The sequence below is a fragment of the Tympanuchus pallidicinctus genome, unplaced genomic scaffold (assembly GCF_026119805.1).
Source record: "Tympanuchus pallidicinctus isolate F22 unplaced genomic scaffold, pur_lepc_1.0 scaffold17, whole genome shotgun sequence".
NCBI lineage: Eukaryota > Metazoa > Chordata > Aves > Galliformes > Phasianidae > Tympanuchus > Tympanuchus pallidicinctus.
The window spans coordinates 7,409,169-7,428,178 of NW_026294690.1; the positions used below are offsets into that span (position 1 = coordinate 7,409,169).

Here is a 19,010-nt window from a genome sequence, read left to right on the forward strand (position 1 = left end):
TTAATATTGTTTCTCGTTGTAAATGACAAATAAATATTAAAATAATAATAATAATAATGACATTAATATTGTTTCTCGTTGTAAATGACAAATAAATATTAAAATAATAATAATAATAATAATGACTCTAACCCCTACTCTACCCTGCTTAAAGAAAAAACAATTATCAAACAAAAAATAACCAACACGCTGCAGAGGGTATTTCATGAATTGTATCACAATCCACATGTCCAAATATGTGATATTTAATTTTCCTTGGCTAAGAACTGTCCAGTTTGTAAGAAAAACAGAAGGCAGCACACAATTACTTAATATTTTGGCCCAGCTTTTTTCTAATTAAAACTTAGTGTCCAGTATCCCTGAAAAAAAAACCAATGCATTTTCATGTTAAATTTCTGGCCATCTTTTTTTTTTTTTTTAATAAAAGAAATGAAGATGATAGATAGGTATAGATTGAATTGAAATATCAGTGAGATCAAGAAGACTACTGAATGAAGTGTGAAGTTTGGAAGACTGAAACTGAATTTTACTGTGCTAGTAAACTGTAACTGGGACTAGAAGCAGTCTGAGAAGTACACATTCAATGAGTGCTAATTCATTTCTTGCTTAATGTAACCTGAAAGAATTAGCATTACTGAGAATATAACCATAATTATATTACTACATATTACTATATTCTGTTGAAATACCTTTAATTTATTAGCTAACCCTTTTTGTATTGAGAAAACAACTGACTGTTTTTAATTATAATACCTAAAACGTTTTGTACAGAACCTAACATAAATATCTTACAGATATTTATAAATACTTAGAAAAACATCAGCTTTGGATGTGAGATACTTCAGTTAATCTCTAACAGAGGTACTTTTTGGCAGTTGTGCTGCTTATTGCTCAATATTGTACCATGGAGCATAATATTCTGCCTCTTAAGCTTTGAATAAGCCGAAATTAAAGACAGAAAGATTTCGAACTGAATCAAAGACTTAGATTATAGACAAAAGAAATGCAATCAGTTTTTTTGTAAGTAATTAAATCTGTTCTAGAATAATTCACATTTACTTTTTTAGGTATTTTAATAGATATCAAGAGATAATAGAAGTAGTTGGAAAGAAACAAATCTTAAGGAGTCTCAGCTTAATGCACAAAGGTGATACAGGTAAAGAAAAATAATCCTGCTGCAAGTCTGTCTCCAAGATTTATTATTTTGAAAGCAAATTAAGCCTCCCTTAAGATAATTCCATCAGAAAAAGGATGCCCAATTATCCTTAAAATGTTGAGCATCTTTTATGTATGATAAATTACCTTAGGCTATCTATACTCTACTGTGGAAAAAGGGAATACTTTATGATATTTCTTTAATCTTGCTAATCTTCTGCTTTTGTATAGTGTTAAGTTCTATGATATTCTACAGAATGGAAACCCTTTTACATTTTACTGCTTTTTCCTTCAGTCTGTGGATTTGATTATCTCTCCCAGGTTTATAGGGAGTTTCATCTCCTCTCATGCTTGAAATAAATCAGTCTGCTCTGTTTTCCTCTCTCATTTTAAGTAGGAGTTGGGCCTTTTTACATAGAGTACAAGAACTCTTATAATTCCCTACACAGAACAAGACTAATTTATTGAGGGAGGATTTCCTTATCATTCTGTCTGTTTGCTTAACCATGGAGATTTTGAGATGAATACAAGCAATTCTGATCCATTCAAATAATTTATTTGTTTTCTTAGATTTTTTCCTTGATACTAAAAGGGCCTGAGTTCTGTGGAAGTTGAGCCCTTCCCAATAACTTTATTCTTACAGCATCCTACAAAAAACAATGAATTATTACTTTCAGCCTTGGAATAAATGCATAAGGAAATGGAAATGGATTATTTAAAAATTAATGGAGCCAAGAAATTAAATTGATAGTTCTTAAACTTCTTATTTCATAGAGTATGTGCTACAAAATACCAATCACTGTATTAAACAGAGGAAAAAAATGTTGAATGTCTGCTATCCATGCACAGCATTAAAGCTGCTTATTGAAGTTGCCTAAGTAAATTTGATAGTATGGTTGACACAATTACATGGATTTGGATTATTCATATGAAATGATACATTTTGTGTTACAGAAAATAGACAAGTACGTGAAGAAAGAGCCTTCATGCCTCTCTGGTAGCTCCCATTAGCTGAATATGTAGCCAGCTTATAAAACATAAATTTAAATACAAAAATAAATGCCAGCACAAATATTTTGTTCTGAAGTTCTGAATGCTGATGAACTAGAGATTATTCATAAGAACATACTGGTTCTGAAACCAAAAATATCCTGCACTGGAAAAGCTCAGAGGAAAGCATGTGAAGATGCTTTACTATCACCATAGGAATTGAAAAAAAATGTAGAGAATATGTAAAAAAAAATGTAGAATAGAGATGTTAATTCTTTTAAATAAAAGTTAATCCTATGCTTACTAACTGAGTTACAGAAAAATAAATGTCATTTATTATATGTCACATAAGAAATATAGAAGTTATTCAGTGACATGAAAGTTGTGATGTCATATTTTTCATGAAGGGAAAAAAAAAAAAAGTAAAACAATGGTGAGATAAAAATCTCACAGCAAGAGACCCCTATTCAAAGCAAATCCCTAATGCTGTCTTCACTATACAATGTATATGGGAGATATGTTTTCTCCTCCAATCTTGAAACATAGGTACAAATCATGTAGCTGTTCATTATAAAAAAAAAAAGAAGAAAAAAAAAAAAAAAAAACCAACAAAACAATTACAAGGATTGCAAATCTATCATATGGGAAATACATATTTTGTTGTGTGTTATACTCAGAAAGTTGCCACTGTGACTGAATGACCTTGAGCAGAGCAGGCAAAAGTTTTAATTTTGAAGTTTATCTCATTCAGTGATATTGTACCTGAGAGATAGATGATAGAGCTCTTCTAGAAGTTAGGTATGGAAATAAATGGAATCAATCTTGAAAAAGGAAGGAAGGAAGGCAATAACTGGTAAAGTCTGGTCTCACTTTCTACAATAACTACATTACTCTTGAGAGTGTGTTTGCTTGAGAGTGAGCGAGTTCAGTATTCATTCCTGGTCTCTTATATCTCATCATAGTTTCCCTAAGTATCAAAATTCATAGAGCTAATTTTGTGAAAATAAAGCTGTAACTGTCTGTGTCCTCTCATTCTCATGAAGAAGGATGCTCTACATTTCACAGAAATTAGTCCAAGGACTTCAGCTGTCTTTGTGCTACAGCATTCCATCATGCAACTGATTAAAACATTCACATGGAATGTTTTACAGATGAGCTTTCTTGTAAATATCTTGTTTCTTTTCAGAATTTGTCTCGTGGTATGAAATTTACACTGGTCACTGGAAGACCTTTAGAACACGTTTGTTTTATTTAAGAGTCTAGACTACGTAGTTAGCTTTTCTCTTCACATTTTAGACTTTATTCTAAGAATCATAAAATAGTTCAGACTGGGAGGATTCTCCTGACGTCCAAACTCCTGCATAAGGTTACATATACATACAATTTAATTACATGAGAAATGATATTTTACTGATTTCTTTGCAAGTTTGAGGCTTTGACTGCTCAAGGTAAGTCTAGGCTTTGAATCAGCGTGATACCTGCTTCTGTATCTGTTGATCATGCAGTTTCTTCAATGATTCGAAAAGAAATATTCACGTGTGTAAAACAAGACATAGACTGTACTTGATGAAATCTAGGAAATACAAGCTGGTGTGTTTACATTAACTCATAGATGCTGAAATGCATGTCTACAAGTGTAACGTGAGATTGAAATTTCAAATACTGGTATAGCAGATATTTCTATGTTTGAGATGTATTTGTGGAAACTTCCTGAGAGTATGCATTTCCTCCATTTCAGAAAAAGGAATGAGATGTGCAGATCACCTGCATACTAGGAGTAAACCTAAAGGCAAAGAACAGATGTAGAAAACATGTGTTGCATGGCTGTCAGACAGCATCTCCTCATTGACTGTAAAATAAATTACTAGACAATAAAATGCAGTTGGAGAGAGTTTCTTCTGGATTTCATTCTAAAGAAGAGATGGATTTCTGTCCTTACTCTGTTAAGCAAAGACGTCAATGAGTTATTGATAGTAAAAAACTATTTATAACCCGCTATGCACATACCTTTTCCTGCCTGCTAAGACAGAAGAAAAATATGTTCATGACATCAGCATGTTTATATTTGCAAAAAAACAATTACCGATGATAAAAAGGTAAATAGGTTTTCTTATGATTCTTAGTGTGGATCCAATATAAGGAATGAGAAAATGAAATTTTGTTCAAGTTTCCTATACATGATCACTTGAAATAATAACCAACAGTCTCCTGTTGTTTTAGCACGTTTGTGTGTTTCAGCACGTAGAGCTGAGAGTGTGTTCCTACAGCTGTTGTATTACCATCAGTAGAATATTAATTTGAGATAGGTTTGAACATAAATATCTTCAGCTTGTGCTTCTTTTGAGTAATATGGAGATGTCTGTAATTTCAGTGTTTTCCTTGTGTAATTATCACACCGTATTAGTAATATTTGAAATATAACTATGTGCTCTCCTATTTAATCACTAGTGTCTTTTTATTATGGGACTTTCTTTCCCTCTTTATTGTAGGACTATTTCTGCTTTTGATTTATTTCAAATCATAGTTTTGAAGCAATTATACAACATACTGTTTTTATTTATGTATTTCCCAGCTGTAGGTATACAGATGAAACTTGAATTTTTCCAGCGTAAATTTTGGACAGCAAGCAGACAGGTATGTTTTAAATGGAAATTTTCCTTGTCATTGAATTCACAACATCTTTCTAGCTGTGTAGTTGATCCACAATTACTTTGTCACAAAATTGCTGTAAAGCATTTTATTTGAAATATACCTCACATAAGTTATTACACTATATTATAACCTTTTAGTTAATTGCAGATGAAAAAGATGTTCAGTATGCTTGATTCCATATTTATGGAAACAAAGAAAAAAGTTGTTATATATAAGGAATGGCTTTGTTGATCTGACACATGTTAATTTTCTCCTTCAGATAAAAGGAAAACAGCAGACCAAGCTGTGATACCTATTCATTTTCAGTAATAGCAGAATTGAACCTTCTTGCAAACCTAGTACCTTTCTTCTGACATTGGGTTAATTGCAGCATCACCTAAATCAATCAACTAAATGACGTGACTGAATTATGCTTGGCATCTATAGTATTTGATAAACTATCACTAAGATGTTTAGGATATATAGCATGTGTATTCAGTGAAGGGAGCAAACATACACAATCATACACTTCCTGAGGATTCCAGAGAACATCTCCTAAAATGCATGTCCAACCCCTCCCTTCCTCCTCCCACCCCCCAATTAAAAAACCTTGTATTCTTACTGATGAATAATTTTCAAGCTTCTAACAAAAAGGAGATGATGATGTTTAAAACACTTGAAAGTGATACAGTGTGAGTGTAGACAGGAGCAGAAAAAGATTGGTGAACAGATATAACACTTTCCTTCTCTTGCTTTTAGAACAACTGGGGCCTTTGATAAAAATGTAATCAATTTCAACATCGTTATAATAGCACTCACCTTATTTCTGAAACTGTCATTTTTCATAATCATCAATCTGGAATTGAAAATATTTATTTTTTATATTGTCTCTAGTGTGCATCTCTTGATGGCAGATGTGCAATAAGTTGTGATGATGAAGTAAGTATTTAACAGCTCTTTATTTTCCATTTATGTTTCCATTGCAGTAGAGCATAAACTTGATTATATGTATAGTGAGAGGTTCAGACAATTTCTGATGTAATTAGGAATTGCCTTCTAATTATTATGCAATTTATATAGTGAAACTCATTTTATAATTCCTTGTGAACATCCATTTATTTATGAGATTGACAGCGATACCTGAAATATGCATTGCAATAGATTCTGCTCAGGAATCCAGTTTTGGAAGTCACATAAAGATTCTCAAAGGTGTATTTTTATCTTCTTTATTGTTCACCTGAGGTAGAAGCTAATCTAATATTCACGCTAGTATAAAACATGAACTTTAAGTTGAGCCTATGCAGAATGGATACAAAAATAGCACTTCAGAAATAGGAAAGAAGTAGTCTGAGTCAGTAGTTCTTAATTAAGGCACCAAAGTGGTTGTTTAAGTAATGTGTATTTTGGTAAACTTTGGTAAATGAAAATAATATATTAGGTATCTTATGCATAGATTTTTGCAAAGCATATGATATCCGACTATATGATCTTTTGATTAAGCAATTTATCAAAAGTTAAATGAATCAAAAAGAGGTTAACAAAGCACAAGCTACATTTATATGTGTGGAGGAGTTAGATGCATGAGATCATAGAAAATCAGGTTTGCATTTTTGTTATTGTGTCATATACAGTTCTTATTGGTATTTTGGAAAAAAAAAAAAACACCATAAACTTTTACTGATGACAGCCCTGTGTGATCTCCAAACTAAGCAATGGTGGAGGGGACCGGGATCACCAGATAACTGTGCTACAACAAAATACATTTATTTAGGTATGATGAAACCTTAATTTGTACGACTAGAAATAAAAACTGCAGGCTGTAGTTGTATAACTCAGAAGCACTACACTGAAAAATGATGATTCTAGTAATTCTAGAACCACAGGAGATAATCAGATGAATAAGACATCCTCTTTTTATACGTGCCCTAAAGAACTATTGCAAAACACATGTAAAAAGCATCTGTTTGCCTCTGTAATTTGTGCTGATGTAATATTTTTTACAATCTTTTTTAACATAGAATAACATTTTTTATGCAACTGTAAAGTTTTTATACAGTTTTATTCTGTTTTGTTTTATACATGCTCAGTTGTTTTCAGGCCAGCTGCTCTTAGTATCACCAGATGTGAGCAGTCAGTGCAGCCTCAGTTTCTGCTGCCACTTACATCCTTCTCAACAAAGCGCTACATACAATACGTGTCTAGCAAACTGAAATACTGTTCTGCAAACTGATGCTTAAACAGTCCCTCATCTCTTCTCTTGAAGCTGTTTCTTCCAAAGATCTTGAAGTTCTCAAAAGTTTCTGTCATTAATTATTAAAATAGGTACCACAATGTATTATTTGTATTATTCCATAAGTCTTTATTTTCTCCCTTTTTCTGCTGTAGCTTCTTATCTGACTTCTAGTCTCTACGTAACAATCTCTTTCTGACTATTTTAGCATTTGAATGAGACTTTCCATTCTTTCTGCAGAGATGCTGCATGTCCTATATTAATGTATTTTTCCTAAAATCACAGCATTTTCCACCTCTACCAGTGCCTTGACTGCACTCCTACCTATTCCATAGTAGATTCATTGGGAGGATGTTGTCTAGCACTAAATTTATTCATGGCTGTTTAGCACATAAAAAAAATTAGTGATGACAAATATATTTACATAAAGTGAAATAACTCCTACGGTCAAAAATGTTCACAAATGTATTTGAGGAGCTCTTTCTGACATTTGCTATTATTACTTTCTCTCTCTCTCTATATATATATATATTCAAGGAAAACGATTTTAATTTTTGGATTCGTTTGGTGAAAATTCATGTATAAAAAGTTTAAATTATGCATTATCTGTATTAGAAATTTCACTGGTAGGATTCTACTTCACAACTCCAAATACTCTGATGCTGAAATGTGTTTTATTGAAAAACGAGTCCAGGACATAGATTTGTAAATTCAATTTTCTCGGAGATTTTCAAGGCAAGGCTGGATAAGGCCCTGGATAACCTGATCTAGCTGTGGTGTCCCTGTTCATTGCATGGGAGTTGGACTATATGCCCTCAGAAGTTCCTTCCAACTCTAAGGATTCTATGATTCTATGTTATGAAATTCACAAAAACCATTCCAGGGATGAAGGTGAAAGTTGAGACATCAGCAATTGCAAAAGTTGAGCACTGATCAAATCAGCATACCTCATATACCAGAACCTCTAACAGTTGGAAGTCAGAAATAACAAGAAATAATTGGAAAATTTTGCAGTAAGCCAAACACAGAACTATGACGATCATGCCATCTTTGGCATGAAATAGACCTTAGTCCATTTGTACCACAGTAGTGGTACACACTTTCTTGTGTAAGGCATTCTCTCAGCAACATGTTTAGCTGCTTCATCAAAACAGGAACTTAAGGATATTATCATGACTGGAGAAGTATTTTTAGTACGTCATGACAAAGAACCAAGAATAAAGTAAAAAAGATTTCAACATTCTAAAAATAATCCACTTTTTTCTTTTTATTCCTTTGTCTAGTTAGTAAAAATAGGTATACTTTGCTGAGTATTCATGCAGAACTTCCTTTGGTATGCAAAGAAAGCACAGTCCGTTTAAAAGCTATTCAGCTATTCAGCTATTTTCACTTGACACCAGAAGGAGCCACATAAGCAAAGGGAGAAATTCAGTAATAGTGTGAAACTAGGTAATGTAGATGTTTCAAGATTTTTATTGCATTTTATTTAATATTTTATTGTATTTTATTTTTGTAATGACAAAACATGTTATTAATCTGACTCAGTCAAATATTATAGGTATTCTTTAATATTTCAAAGCTGCCTTATCTCAACAGCAAGAAAATCTCTGCTGAGCAATTACTAAACAAATTAAAGCACTTAGAAGTATTAAGAAATGAAATTAATAGAAATAGATAGGCACAATATTCACACTTAACTAGCTGACGTGTCCTTGTAATAATTTTCATTGTAAAATACGGTAGCATGACAGATTTGCAATTCCTCAGAAATATTTTTTTTTCTATTCTTTTCCAGCTTTGGATTTGCTCTTTTTTTTTTTTTTTTTTTCTTGTTTTCCAAGTGCCTCACATTTTATTTTAGTTTTTTGTTTTCTTTCTTTTTCATATTTAGTTTTGTAACCCATATAACATTCCATTACTGTTATATATTGGAGCTGTGACAAATACATAGAGGACTTGAACTTGATCAAAGTTACTGTGCTCCAAATGTGTTCTCAGACCTCAGTCAACATTCTTGGTGTGTTTATTCTGGACTTCATGCCTGCTGTATTTTACAAGCTAAGGGACTCTCTACCTGCGGAACATTCCCTTGAAATCTCAAGTTCATTGAACTTGAACCTTTGTGCAAACCTGTGCATAGTTCACTTCCAACACCTGTGAGCCATTGTGAATTAAGCCTTTTTCATACAGCTCTAGTCTATGCAAATGTTATTATCCTATGCATTAATTTTGCATTTGACATTTTCTGTTTCAGATTTGCTGAAAGTAAATGCACCCTACTGTGCTTTGTCAGTGCTAAGTTTCATCTGAAAATGATTCTTTAATGCAGTACTGGATAGCAAAAGTTATTTATCTTGCTGGTGGGTAGATGAATAAATGGCCTAAATTTCTCAGTTTCTAAAATGGGTAGAAGTAGAAACCCTATTATCTTCACACAGCAAAATGCAAATTCTTCCAACTGCCCATATGAAATAGCAATTCTAAGTTGTTAATATAATTTTGAATTTTGGAAAATACTAATTGCATGACTATGGCATAGAGATTCAATACATGATTACTAATTCTTTTGTCAGGACAGTGGTTTTCCAGTTGGATATAATCCATGAGCTATGAAATGATGTCCACGCTCTCCTGTCCAGTGTAACTACTCTTCAACATTTTCCATGCTGTGCAGAAATACTATTTCTAATGCTCTGTCTTTGGATTAATCTTTCATCCAAAGACAACTGCAAATATGTATCCTTGAAAGAGGTCTTTGTTGACTTAGTTCCTCTCCTATAAAGTTCGTGGGAGGTTTATGGTTTACTTAGGGGATAGATGTGTTCTGGAGTTACAGTCTACTTCTGAAATTCCACTCTTCATACACCACTGAGGTTAAGTAGTTGCCTCTTCTGAATGCATTAGCTCTACTCAGATCTTTGCCAGTGTCATCAGCTTTTCACATTGCGTTTGCCAATTTTTGGTTTTCTGGCAGATCAAAGGTTGGAAATTAGTTGTTTCAGACTTCCTTTTTGACAGGTTTTCTGCCACATGGGTTTGTTTGAAGCTTACATTCCCCTATTAGAACGCATATCCTACACTTGTGTTAGGGAATTACATTCTTTTCAAACTTTTGCCTGGTTTGAGTTTCTTTTAATATTTTTTTTCCTTTAAAAACAACAACACAACAAAAGCTCAAACAAAAACAAACAAACAAACAAAACAACTTAAATTCCTGCCAACATTTCTTTAAAACAATTCTGTAAATTCCTTCTGAAATCCCATAGAACAGAAACAACACGTGGAACAGAGTCAGACTCACCCCGAAATCTTGAAAAATCAAATTGTACAAGTGCTGCTGCAGGATCACCCACGCTTTTCTTTCAAAAACTGCAAAGAGATTTTACTGCATGCACAGAGAGTAGCACATTTCACCATCTTTCTGTTCAGCCTCTTCACAGCAGGAAAGGTTTTGAATTAAAAGCAAAGCTATGATGATTTCTGTGTTGGAAGCCATCCTCCTTTTTTTTTTTTTTTTATTAACAAAGATGTCACTAGAAACATTAGCTGATTTAGACCAATGATAGAAATATGTTATAGATTTAACACTGAGGTAGGTTTTTGGCAATGATGAAGAGAAACTGAGTTATATCATGGTTTGAGTTGTACCTTATGCTTAAACTCCGAAGCACAGTAATTAAAACTTTGCCTGTAGCAAATAACTCACTTGAGGTTAAAATAGAGTATGAATGTATAGAGGGAAGCACTGATTTCAGTTTATCTTGCTATATACAAGTTATAAGTCTGACCTACGAAATGCTAACAGTCTTACCTCTGGATCCAGTTCCCAATTAAAAACACAATTTGAAAAGCTTTAGGAGACCTGTGGGGCCTCTTATGCAGAAGTTTCTGGTTCCCTCCCCCACTGACCAAATTAAAAAATATTACCTGGTCCCCTGTTAGTCCTCCAGGCAGACACTGTGTTTTCATTAATACATCATTAGGGTAATGACATTGTGCTGATGTTTTTCTCCCAACACAGGATAAGCAATCAGTAGTAGCAGCTCTGTGCCTTTGCAACTTTGTTACAAGGAATTATTTTTAAGAATGAATTAAAAAAAAAACAATGACCCTGTTCTTTTTATATTTGTTTACAGTTTATCTTACATCCTCTCTTTCTATATACATCTCTTTGTTTTGCATGAACTATATGCATAAAAATCTAGATCAGATAGCATCCTATTGGTGGAAACTTAGAAGTTAGGTTGGCCATTAGAAGGACCTGATGGCTTTATTTGTTTAGAATGTCATTTGGAAGTAAATGAAATAACATTACTGCATCCCAAAACTAACGTTAGAACTGAATGATGGTATTACTTTTTCAGGCAATCAACTGTTACCTAATAGACAACAATGGATTTATCCTAGTGTCTGAAGACTATGGGCAGGTAAGTGAAAGATTTTTATTCAGCCCTCTCATGTAGCACATTTATGTAATTGTTATTCTTAAATAGGTCACTGTCTTAAAACGTTAAGTAACTAGTAGCATAACACTGAAAACATCCATCAATAAAATGTGACAGAAGCTCAGTTTCTATCTCCCACTGGTGTGGGTTCTGCTCTTAAACTCCTAAACGTTCCTTCAGAGGGCTTTTTTTTGCTGCAAGAAGGTCTGCCTTCCATAAGACCTTTTTATCCCCAGTACAAAGAGTCTGTGTGGAATTTTGCCACCAGTGTGTGAGAAGAGAGTGAGGAGGCTGGGGATGTAGAACTCTCATATTCAAACTTCAGATAATTAAATGATATGCAGCTGTTTGTTGAATTTACTTTCTGAGTACATTACAGTTACTGGTGGATAAAAACTAAGCACGATAATATATAGGACAAGGATCATGATTCATGGAGACCATTCAAAACATTGATTTGCTCTGCTTCTTGGAAAGAATGTATAGCAGTTCCATTCAGTGAGCTTTATGAAGAACCCACCACTATCTTCATTAACTTTGCCTGGAAATAGTTGCGATGGTGCCCCAGTTATGCCAGAGTTTTCTGAAGTTGAATTTCTTTTATGTGTTGATACTCTGAATAGGATTTACACATATTCTTACTTAGCCCTTAGGTGAATTAAATTTGTTGTGACGAGTTTGGTTACTGAGAAACACAGCTATCATAAAGAGCTCTGGGTGACTTAGAAGAGTGACTTGAGAGGAGAGCTACAAAAAAACAAACCTCTAAATGGATGGTGAAAAAGAAGCCAAACTGCATTTTGCTTTTAGATTTAAAACATGAAATACATCAACTTTAAATCTAACATTTCTGAAAGTAAAAAGATACAGATTTTTTTTTCATAGCTCTGAAGTAGCTGGATAACATTTCCTCAGTGTCCCTCTGTACCTCGTTCCATTTTGGTTGATGCTTTGAAAAGTGTGTTAGCAAGTAGTAAACAAGGGAAGCAAACTTCTTCTGAAACGTTTGTTCTTCCTATACTATACTAGAGCATTAACTGCTCAACAGATAATGTGCTGTGCTTTGAAGTAATCATTCTTCACAATATGTTGTCTTCATGCAAAACCAAGGACTGAAATTTAATATTTTGTTTTACTTTATTACATACATTGCTTTATCGTTTTGGAATGTCAAGCATGTTGTGAATATAATTCCAAGATGGACCCATAAAATTACATGAACCAAAAATATGATGTTATTTAAATGTTACTTAAATGTTATGTTAGAAACAGTTGTGGTGGTGTTGTTTTTTTTCCTCTACCTATTAAGTACGTATTTTTACTTAGTTAAGCCAAAGAATAACACTCATTGTAGAATAATCTTGATGCACTGAAAACTTTTTATCTGGTTATTTTCCCAGATTATTGTGTGCAAGTGTGTATACAATTGCATACAGTGTTTTTGTACCTCATTTGCTAGCTGGTAGTTGGCTACAACCAATAAATATGATTAGGAAAACATTTTCCTTTGGTAGGTCATCTGATACTAGCTGGTACATTCCCTTGAAGAACCTATTATGGACAGAAGCTGGGCAAACATTAGGCTAGACATGTGTAATGACTTAGATTTCAAGTTGCTACTGGTAAAGCATCAAAAATGTATGTGAGTCTAAAAGCCAAACTAGCATATCTGCTTTCTGGGAAAGAAGGAAAGTATCTGAGAATCATACACTGCTGACAGAATGTCAGGAAACAGGTGATAAAATGCAGATTTTTCAAGAACCCTACTGGCAAGATTTATGGAATCTTGTTCCTATGTCACTGCCTCCTGATGTACATATCCAGGGAGAAAACCTTTCTGCCATATCATGGCATAAGGTGCTAATTCCTCTTCTGCCATATCCAGCACTGGTAGCTCCTTCAAATATTTAGCTGCTTAACTGCTGTTAAACTCAACCATTAGTTAGGACAGATCTAAGCCACAGATGGTGAGTTTTGTTGATGTAACACTGAAGTTAATAGTATGATAATTACAGTCTATGCTTTTTGCACACATATATCTATATATATGTATGTACACACTCTTTCTTTGTTGAGGAAGGAAGGAATAGGGAAGTGGGATGATGCCTTTTCAGTTACTCACCTTTCTGGGCTTATTTCAGTGCTGCTTTTCTTTGGACTTGCCAGAAATGGCCTGAAGCACTCTAAAAGTCTTGTCCTGGGGCACTGTAATTCTTCATCTGAGTTACCACTAAATCCAAATATATTAAAAAATAACAATTGTTTGGGTGTTACTACTTTAGGGAGAACTAGCATTTACAAATGGAGCTTTTGTGGAAAGAACTGTCACTGAAATGTCTTCATAAGACTGAAGCATAACTTAATAAATCATGTTTATTGCTATCTAAGGTTATATAGTCATTTATGGTTTGGGCTTTTTGACATTAGCTGACTGCCTCTCCCATAGTTAGGATAATCTTTCTTCATCAGTCAACCAGCGCTATTGAAGCTAGTATTTTTAGTCATATAAACTACAAATGTTCCTCTTGTTTCTAGGAGATTTTGCACACCCATATGTTTTGGAAAATGTTCCAAGTTTCCCCTGAGTTTAAAAAAAGAAAAAAAGGCAATACTTGCTTTTTAGGTAGAGGAATGCATTTTCTTGGCTTAGACTGTAACTTCTCTGCCTGCAAACTCCCAGGTGCATACTTGAGGTCAAGTAAGTTCCTTGTAATGGAATTGGCGTTTAGTTCATACAAAACCTATGGAATTTGTGCAATTTGAGAGTGTAGTGCCCTTTCCACCAATAAATTGTGGGATTTCTCCCTTTAAACACGATGGAGAACTTATCCGATCCTTATGGGAGTTGGGGTCCTCAGATGAGAAAATGTCTTCCCAACCTAGAAAAAAAAAAATGCTGTACATACAAGATTTTTGAATTCCATATGAATGGCTACAGAAAATGGAGTCACTTCCATGTTGCATACCGAATTCATAATGTGAATGTTTGCTTTCTCAAAAGAGATTTATTTTTATTAGTCCACATCTACTGAACAAGGATAAAATGAGTAATTCATCAGGCTGAGTGGTTTTAAGTATAAAATGACTTTGAATGAAGTTAAAATTTCTAGGACTGATGAAATGTACTGTCCTGGTTCCTTAAACAGGTCATGCAGGAATTATAAACAATGCTTTTTTATGACCGCTTATGAAATCCTCTCACAACCTGTTTATATCTTTCTGAGTAACATTTTAATCACAAGGGTTTGTGATCAGATTAATGTGTTTCCTTTGTAAGCTTTAGGTTGGGATGGCTTTTATTTCCGGTATTAGATGTTATATAATGTCCCTCAATCTATTGTATAAGCTCTCACATCTGCTCAGGGGTAATAATTTAGTCTGTATAACTTGCCATGACTATGAAGTCCTCTTCAGTTTTTATGTAGCAATAGTCATGAAAACCTATCTATGTAGCTGTCAAACCGACTCTTGTCAGATCATAGAATATGCCAGTTTAAATTATATCCATTTTTGTTCTGCATTTTTCTACATCTGGTAATTTTTTGTATTTTTCCCTTGCAGACTGGTAACTTTTTTGGGGAGATTGAGGGGGCTGTGATGAACAAATTACTAACAATGGGCTCCTTTAAGAGGTAAGAATTACATCGGTGTTTTATCTCTTACAAAATGTTTCAAAAAAAACCCCAACAAAATAAAACAAAACCAAAGTCATATAAAGAAAGGCCAAAATGGACAGCTTGGCTGGATTCTATTATGCCTTTTTTTTCTGTATTCTGTATGATAATTTGATACCATACACATTTCATTAAACGTTCTGGAGACAGTCAAGAGGGAGTTCCTTTTTTATTGCACTGTGATGCTAGAACCCTGTGCTTCTCCTGTTCCCACTGTGCTCAAGTGGAAATGAGATTAGACCATATCTACTACTGAACAATTCTGAATAGCTCTAGAGCAAATCACTGATGAAGCATTAAACATTTTGACCTGTAAAAAGTTGGAGATTGCTCAAATCACATAGTGAATGATGCCCTATTGTTACAAAAGTGTTCTGCCAGTAATTCTTCGCCTCATATGTTAACTGACCTTTGAACATTTCTGTGACTATTGACTTAATCTTGCTATCATCATGACAATATAACTAATGGTGATTTGATGTGTTGTCCTTTGAAATAAATTAAGCATCCTGGAAAAGTAAGAAAACTTCTCCTTGTAACTCAGCACCGAAGTCTTCATGGCTTTCACACATCCTGAGAACTGCTCCTTATCCCTTTGTCCCCTTCCAACTCATGCAAGAGCATGAGAGAAGTGCAGTCCATTTGCATAGCCCTTTTCACTTTTCTCTTACTGCACATTTCTAGCATTAAAAAAATGACACATCGCTGTTCCCATCAACCACTGAATTTAGTTACTGCATGCAGGGTGTACACAGAGGCTTTCAAAACAGATGGCTTTTGTGTTTCCTGGGTAAAGCAGCTGTCTTAAAGGCAGAAAGCTTTCCATGTGTATTATAGGCAGAAAGCTTTTACTCGGTGCATTATAGCTGAATAACACTCGCAGTAAATGGCTGACCTGAAATAGAAAGATCTAGCGCTCACTAAATCATCCTACATCCTCATTCTTTGAGGGTGGCAACCTTTATGTGTTTAGCATTACATTCTTAACATGTGCTATAAAAGGAAGTGAAGTAATACCTATTTATAGAATGAGCTCTACAATGGAAAGATCTGTTTATACAAAAGCTGAAGAATTTTATTTAATGCAAACAAAAAAAAAAAGTGCAGCTAAAATCAAAGGATAAAGCTATAATTAGTCCCCCCCCCCCTTTTTTTTTTTTCGTCCTGCCTAGAAAGCCTTTCAAACAGTATATCTACTGAATAGTTGATGGTGGTGAGCACCTCAACTGAGAAAACAAAGGTTACGCTTCTTAAGTATTCTACCTCGGCTGTGGTGGGCAGCAATTTGAAGTGGATCATTGGCTCAGGATATTTCTGGTCCGTAGCTATGAGGGAGTTACAGATAATGAAACCACTAGCTCCATGAAACAGAGCTGCAAGCTAAAGAAATGAAAACACAATGGCCAATTATTTAAGAACAATAAACTGGTCATTGCCAATCAGTTAAAAACGGGAGAGAATCAAAGTGGTATAATTGCTCTAAATGAGCCACCTGCTTTTCCTGCTGTACAGCAGATAGCTCAGTGCAGCAACAGAAAACAAAATGTCTTCGAGCTGTGCTGGATGAGATCTTTAAAATAAATTATTCTACTAACTTGAATGAAAAATATTTGCTACCTCTAATGAATAACTCAGGCACATGTACTGAATTTTTAAGGTTATTAATTGAGGGAAGTTGTTTTTCCAATATTTATTTATTTTATGGAATAAGAGAAGAGAAAAAAAGTAGAATGGCGCAGTGGCAAAATATATTATCTTGAGGGCACAACAAGATATACATTGCATTATCTGTGTCAGTGCTGCTCTTAGCATGAAGGCAAAATGAGAGATCAAGCTCTGATCTTAGCCATTCATTCCTGAGCCCGTCCTTCCATGCAACTTATTTCTAATACGAAATCTACCAACCAACAGCTGAAATAAACCTAACATTGCCCTCTCAGGTCTCGTCTTGCCCCTTTTTCATTTGTTTTAGAGGTAGAAGGTTCCACAGTGCCTGATCTTCTCTGCAGAAGAGTTTCCTGACATGCCCCATAACTGTGGGGATGGGAGCCCTCTTCCTTTGCTACCAATAAGCTGAGTAGGAGTGCAGATACGTGCTGCTGCCTCGCAGATTCATACCGGCTTTCAGGCTCTCTGGCCACAAAAGGAATGAAATAACCCTTTGTGAGTTCACTCAACTACCACTCATTCGGAGGGATAGAGAAGTTCTTTTCAGGATTGAGCTGGAGGTGTTAAACAAAAGGGGGTTGTTTGCTCCTGACTATGTTTCTTTTCAACCTGCAGCAGGATGAAATTCAATTTTTGTGTTAGCTGTTTATTTTTTAAAGTGAACTTAAATACCTCCTTCCCTCCCTAATTTCTTTAAACTCAGTACTTCTTTTGAATTCTATTTATGTATATACGTGTGTATATTTTCTTAGTTTATGGATTTTATATTTAGAGGAAAGAATGGTATCAGTGTCTCCACAGCAACGTGACGTTCCGTGATTTCTTTTAGCAAAATAATGTTTACCTTATACCCTGAATATTGCATACAATTAGTTAAAACATGATTTAAATTCATTTGATTTAAATTCATTATTAAATAAATTAAGATGTGCTTATGGAAAAGTATCTGCTTCACATAACAGAAAAAAAATGTGTCTTTATTGATTCCTCAATACTCTGCTTATGTAAAAACAGTGGGGGGAAAAATGATGGCTCAAAGCATAAAAATATAAAGAAAAATAATAACATTCAGAAAATCAAGAGCCATCAAAGTAATGAGATTGCCAAATAAATGAGTTTAGTAAATCTGTTATAGAAAATTTAATCTCTTGACTTGAAAGCAGCTTGGTACTTTCCAATACAGAGAAACCCAATCAATTCCATAAGACAAATATGGAAGCAGCATCATTTCCTCTTAACAGTTTTGCTTCCACCAGGAGAAATCTGTGTTTTGGTGTCTCGTGGTGTTAGGATAGTTGACAGAAATAGTGCATCCTCAAGTTCCAGCTTTTCCAGATTCTACGGCTCACTCTAATAAGCTCCTGTTGCTCTGAGAGCTTCCCTGGTTTCTTCCTTTTTCATCCTTTGTTCCTTTATCTTTACTCACATGTTTCCTAGTGAATAATACATACTGTTTATGCCCTTATGGCACAGTGCAGTCCAGTTCCTTCACCTGTGTTCTCTAAATGCACTTACATAGGGGCCGACTTTCATCTCCCTGACTTGACTCACTTCATACTCCAAACTTAACAAGTGTTTTGCCTCTGGGTTATAAGAGCATACAAAAATTTAAAACCCTTTGCTAAGCCACTCCAAGAGAGCAAAACATTTCTAAAGCCAAATTATGAAAACAGAAACTGTTTGATCAGGTTGCTAATTCCCACTGAGGCAGCACAGCCTCCAAATGAAGGATATTCTTCTGTTTAGTTTAGGCTACTTTGTCTTATTTAAGCATTTGATTCAATTAAATATTCTTGAAATTGTGTGAATATGACACTGCTGTATTTATAAATTGTATTTATTTTCACTTTGGAGAAGATCAATACTAGGGTAAAGGAACAATTCCAGAAGGGTTTACTGAATCTGTTATTGGATAAATGTCAATTATAAAGATTTTATCTTTAGTAGTAATTTATTTTGTAAAAGTGAGCTCAAGATATACCCCATGTTTAGGGCATAAATACTAGAATCACAGAATGATTTAGATTGAAAGAAACCTTTGAAGCTCTTGTAGTGCTATCCTTCTGACATGGGTGCAGACATCTTCCTCTAGGTCAGATTGCTCAAAGACCATCCAACCTGACTTTGAACATTTCCAGTGATAAGACACCTACAGCTTCTCTGGGGGACCTGTTCCAGTGTCTCAGCTCACTCATCATGAAAAATTTCTTCTTTATA

At 34.3% G+C, this 19,010-nt stretch overlaps 1 protein-coding gene across 6 annotated transcripts in view; it reads left to right on the plus strand.

The window, feature by feature from the left end:
• CACNA2D3 (calcium voltage-gated channel auxiliary subunit alpha2delta 3) overlaps nt 1-19,010 on the plus strand; it is a 466,453-nt gene that overhangs the window by 414,111 nt on the left and 33,332 nt on the right. For all 6 annotated transcript variants that reach the window (XR_008205698.1, XR_008205697.1, XM_052678868.1 and 3 more), the window contains 4 exons: nt 4,718-4,779; nt 5,671-5,715; nt 11,371-11,433; nt 15,013-15,083. Coding sequence is in view for 4 of the 6 variants with exons in the window: in XM_052678868.1 (XP_052534828.1) it covers nt 4,718-4,779; nt 5,671-5,715; nt 11,371-11,433; nt 15,013-15,083 (241 nt within the window). In the remaining 2 variants the exon portion in view is untranslated. The remainder of the gene's footprint in view (nt 1-4,717; nt 4,780-5,670; nt 5,716-11,370; nt 11,434-15,012; nt 15,084-19,010) is intronic.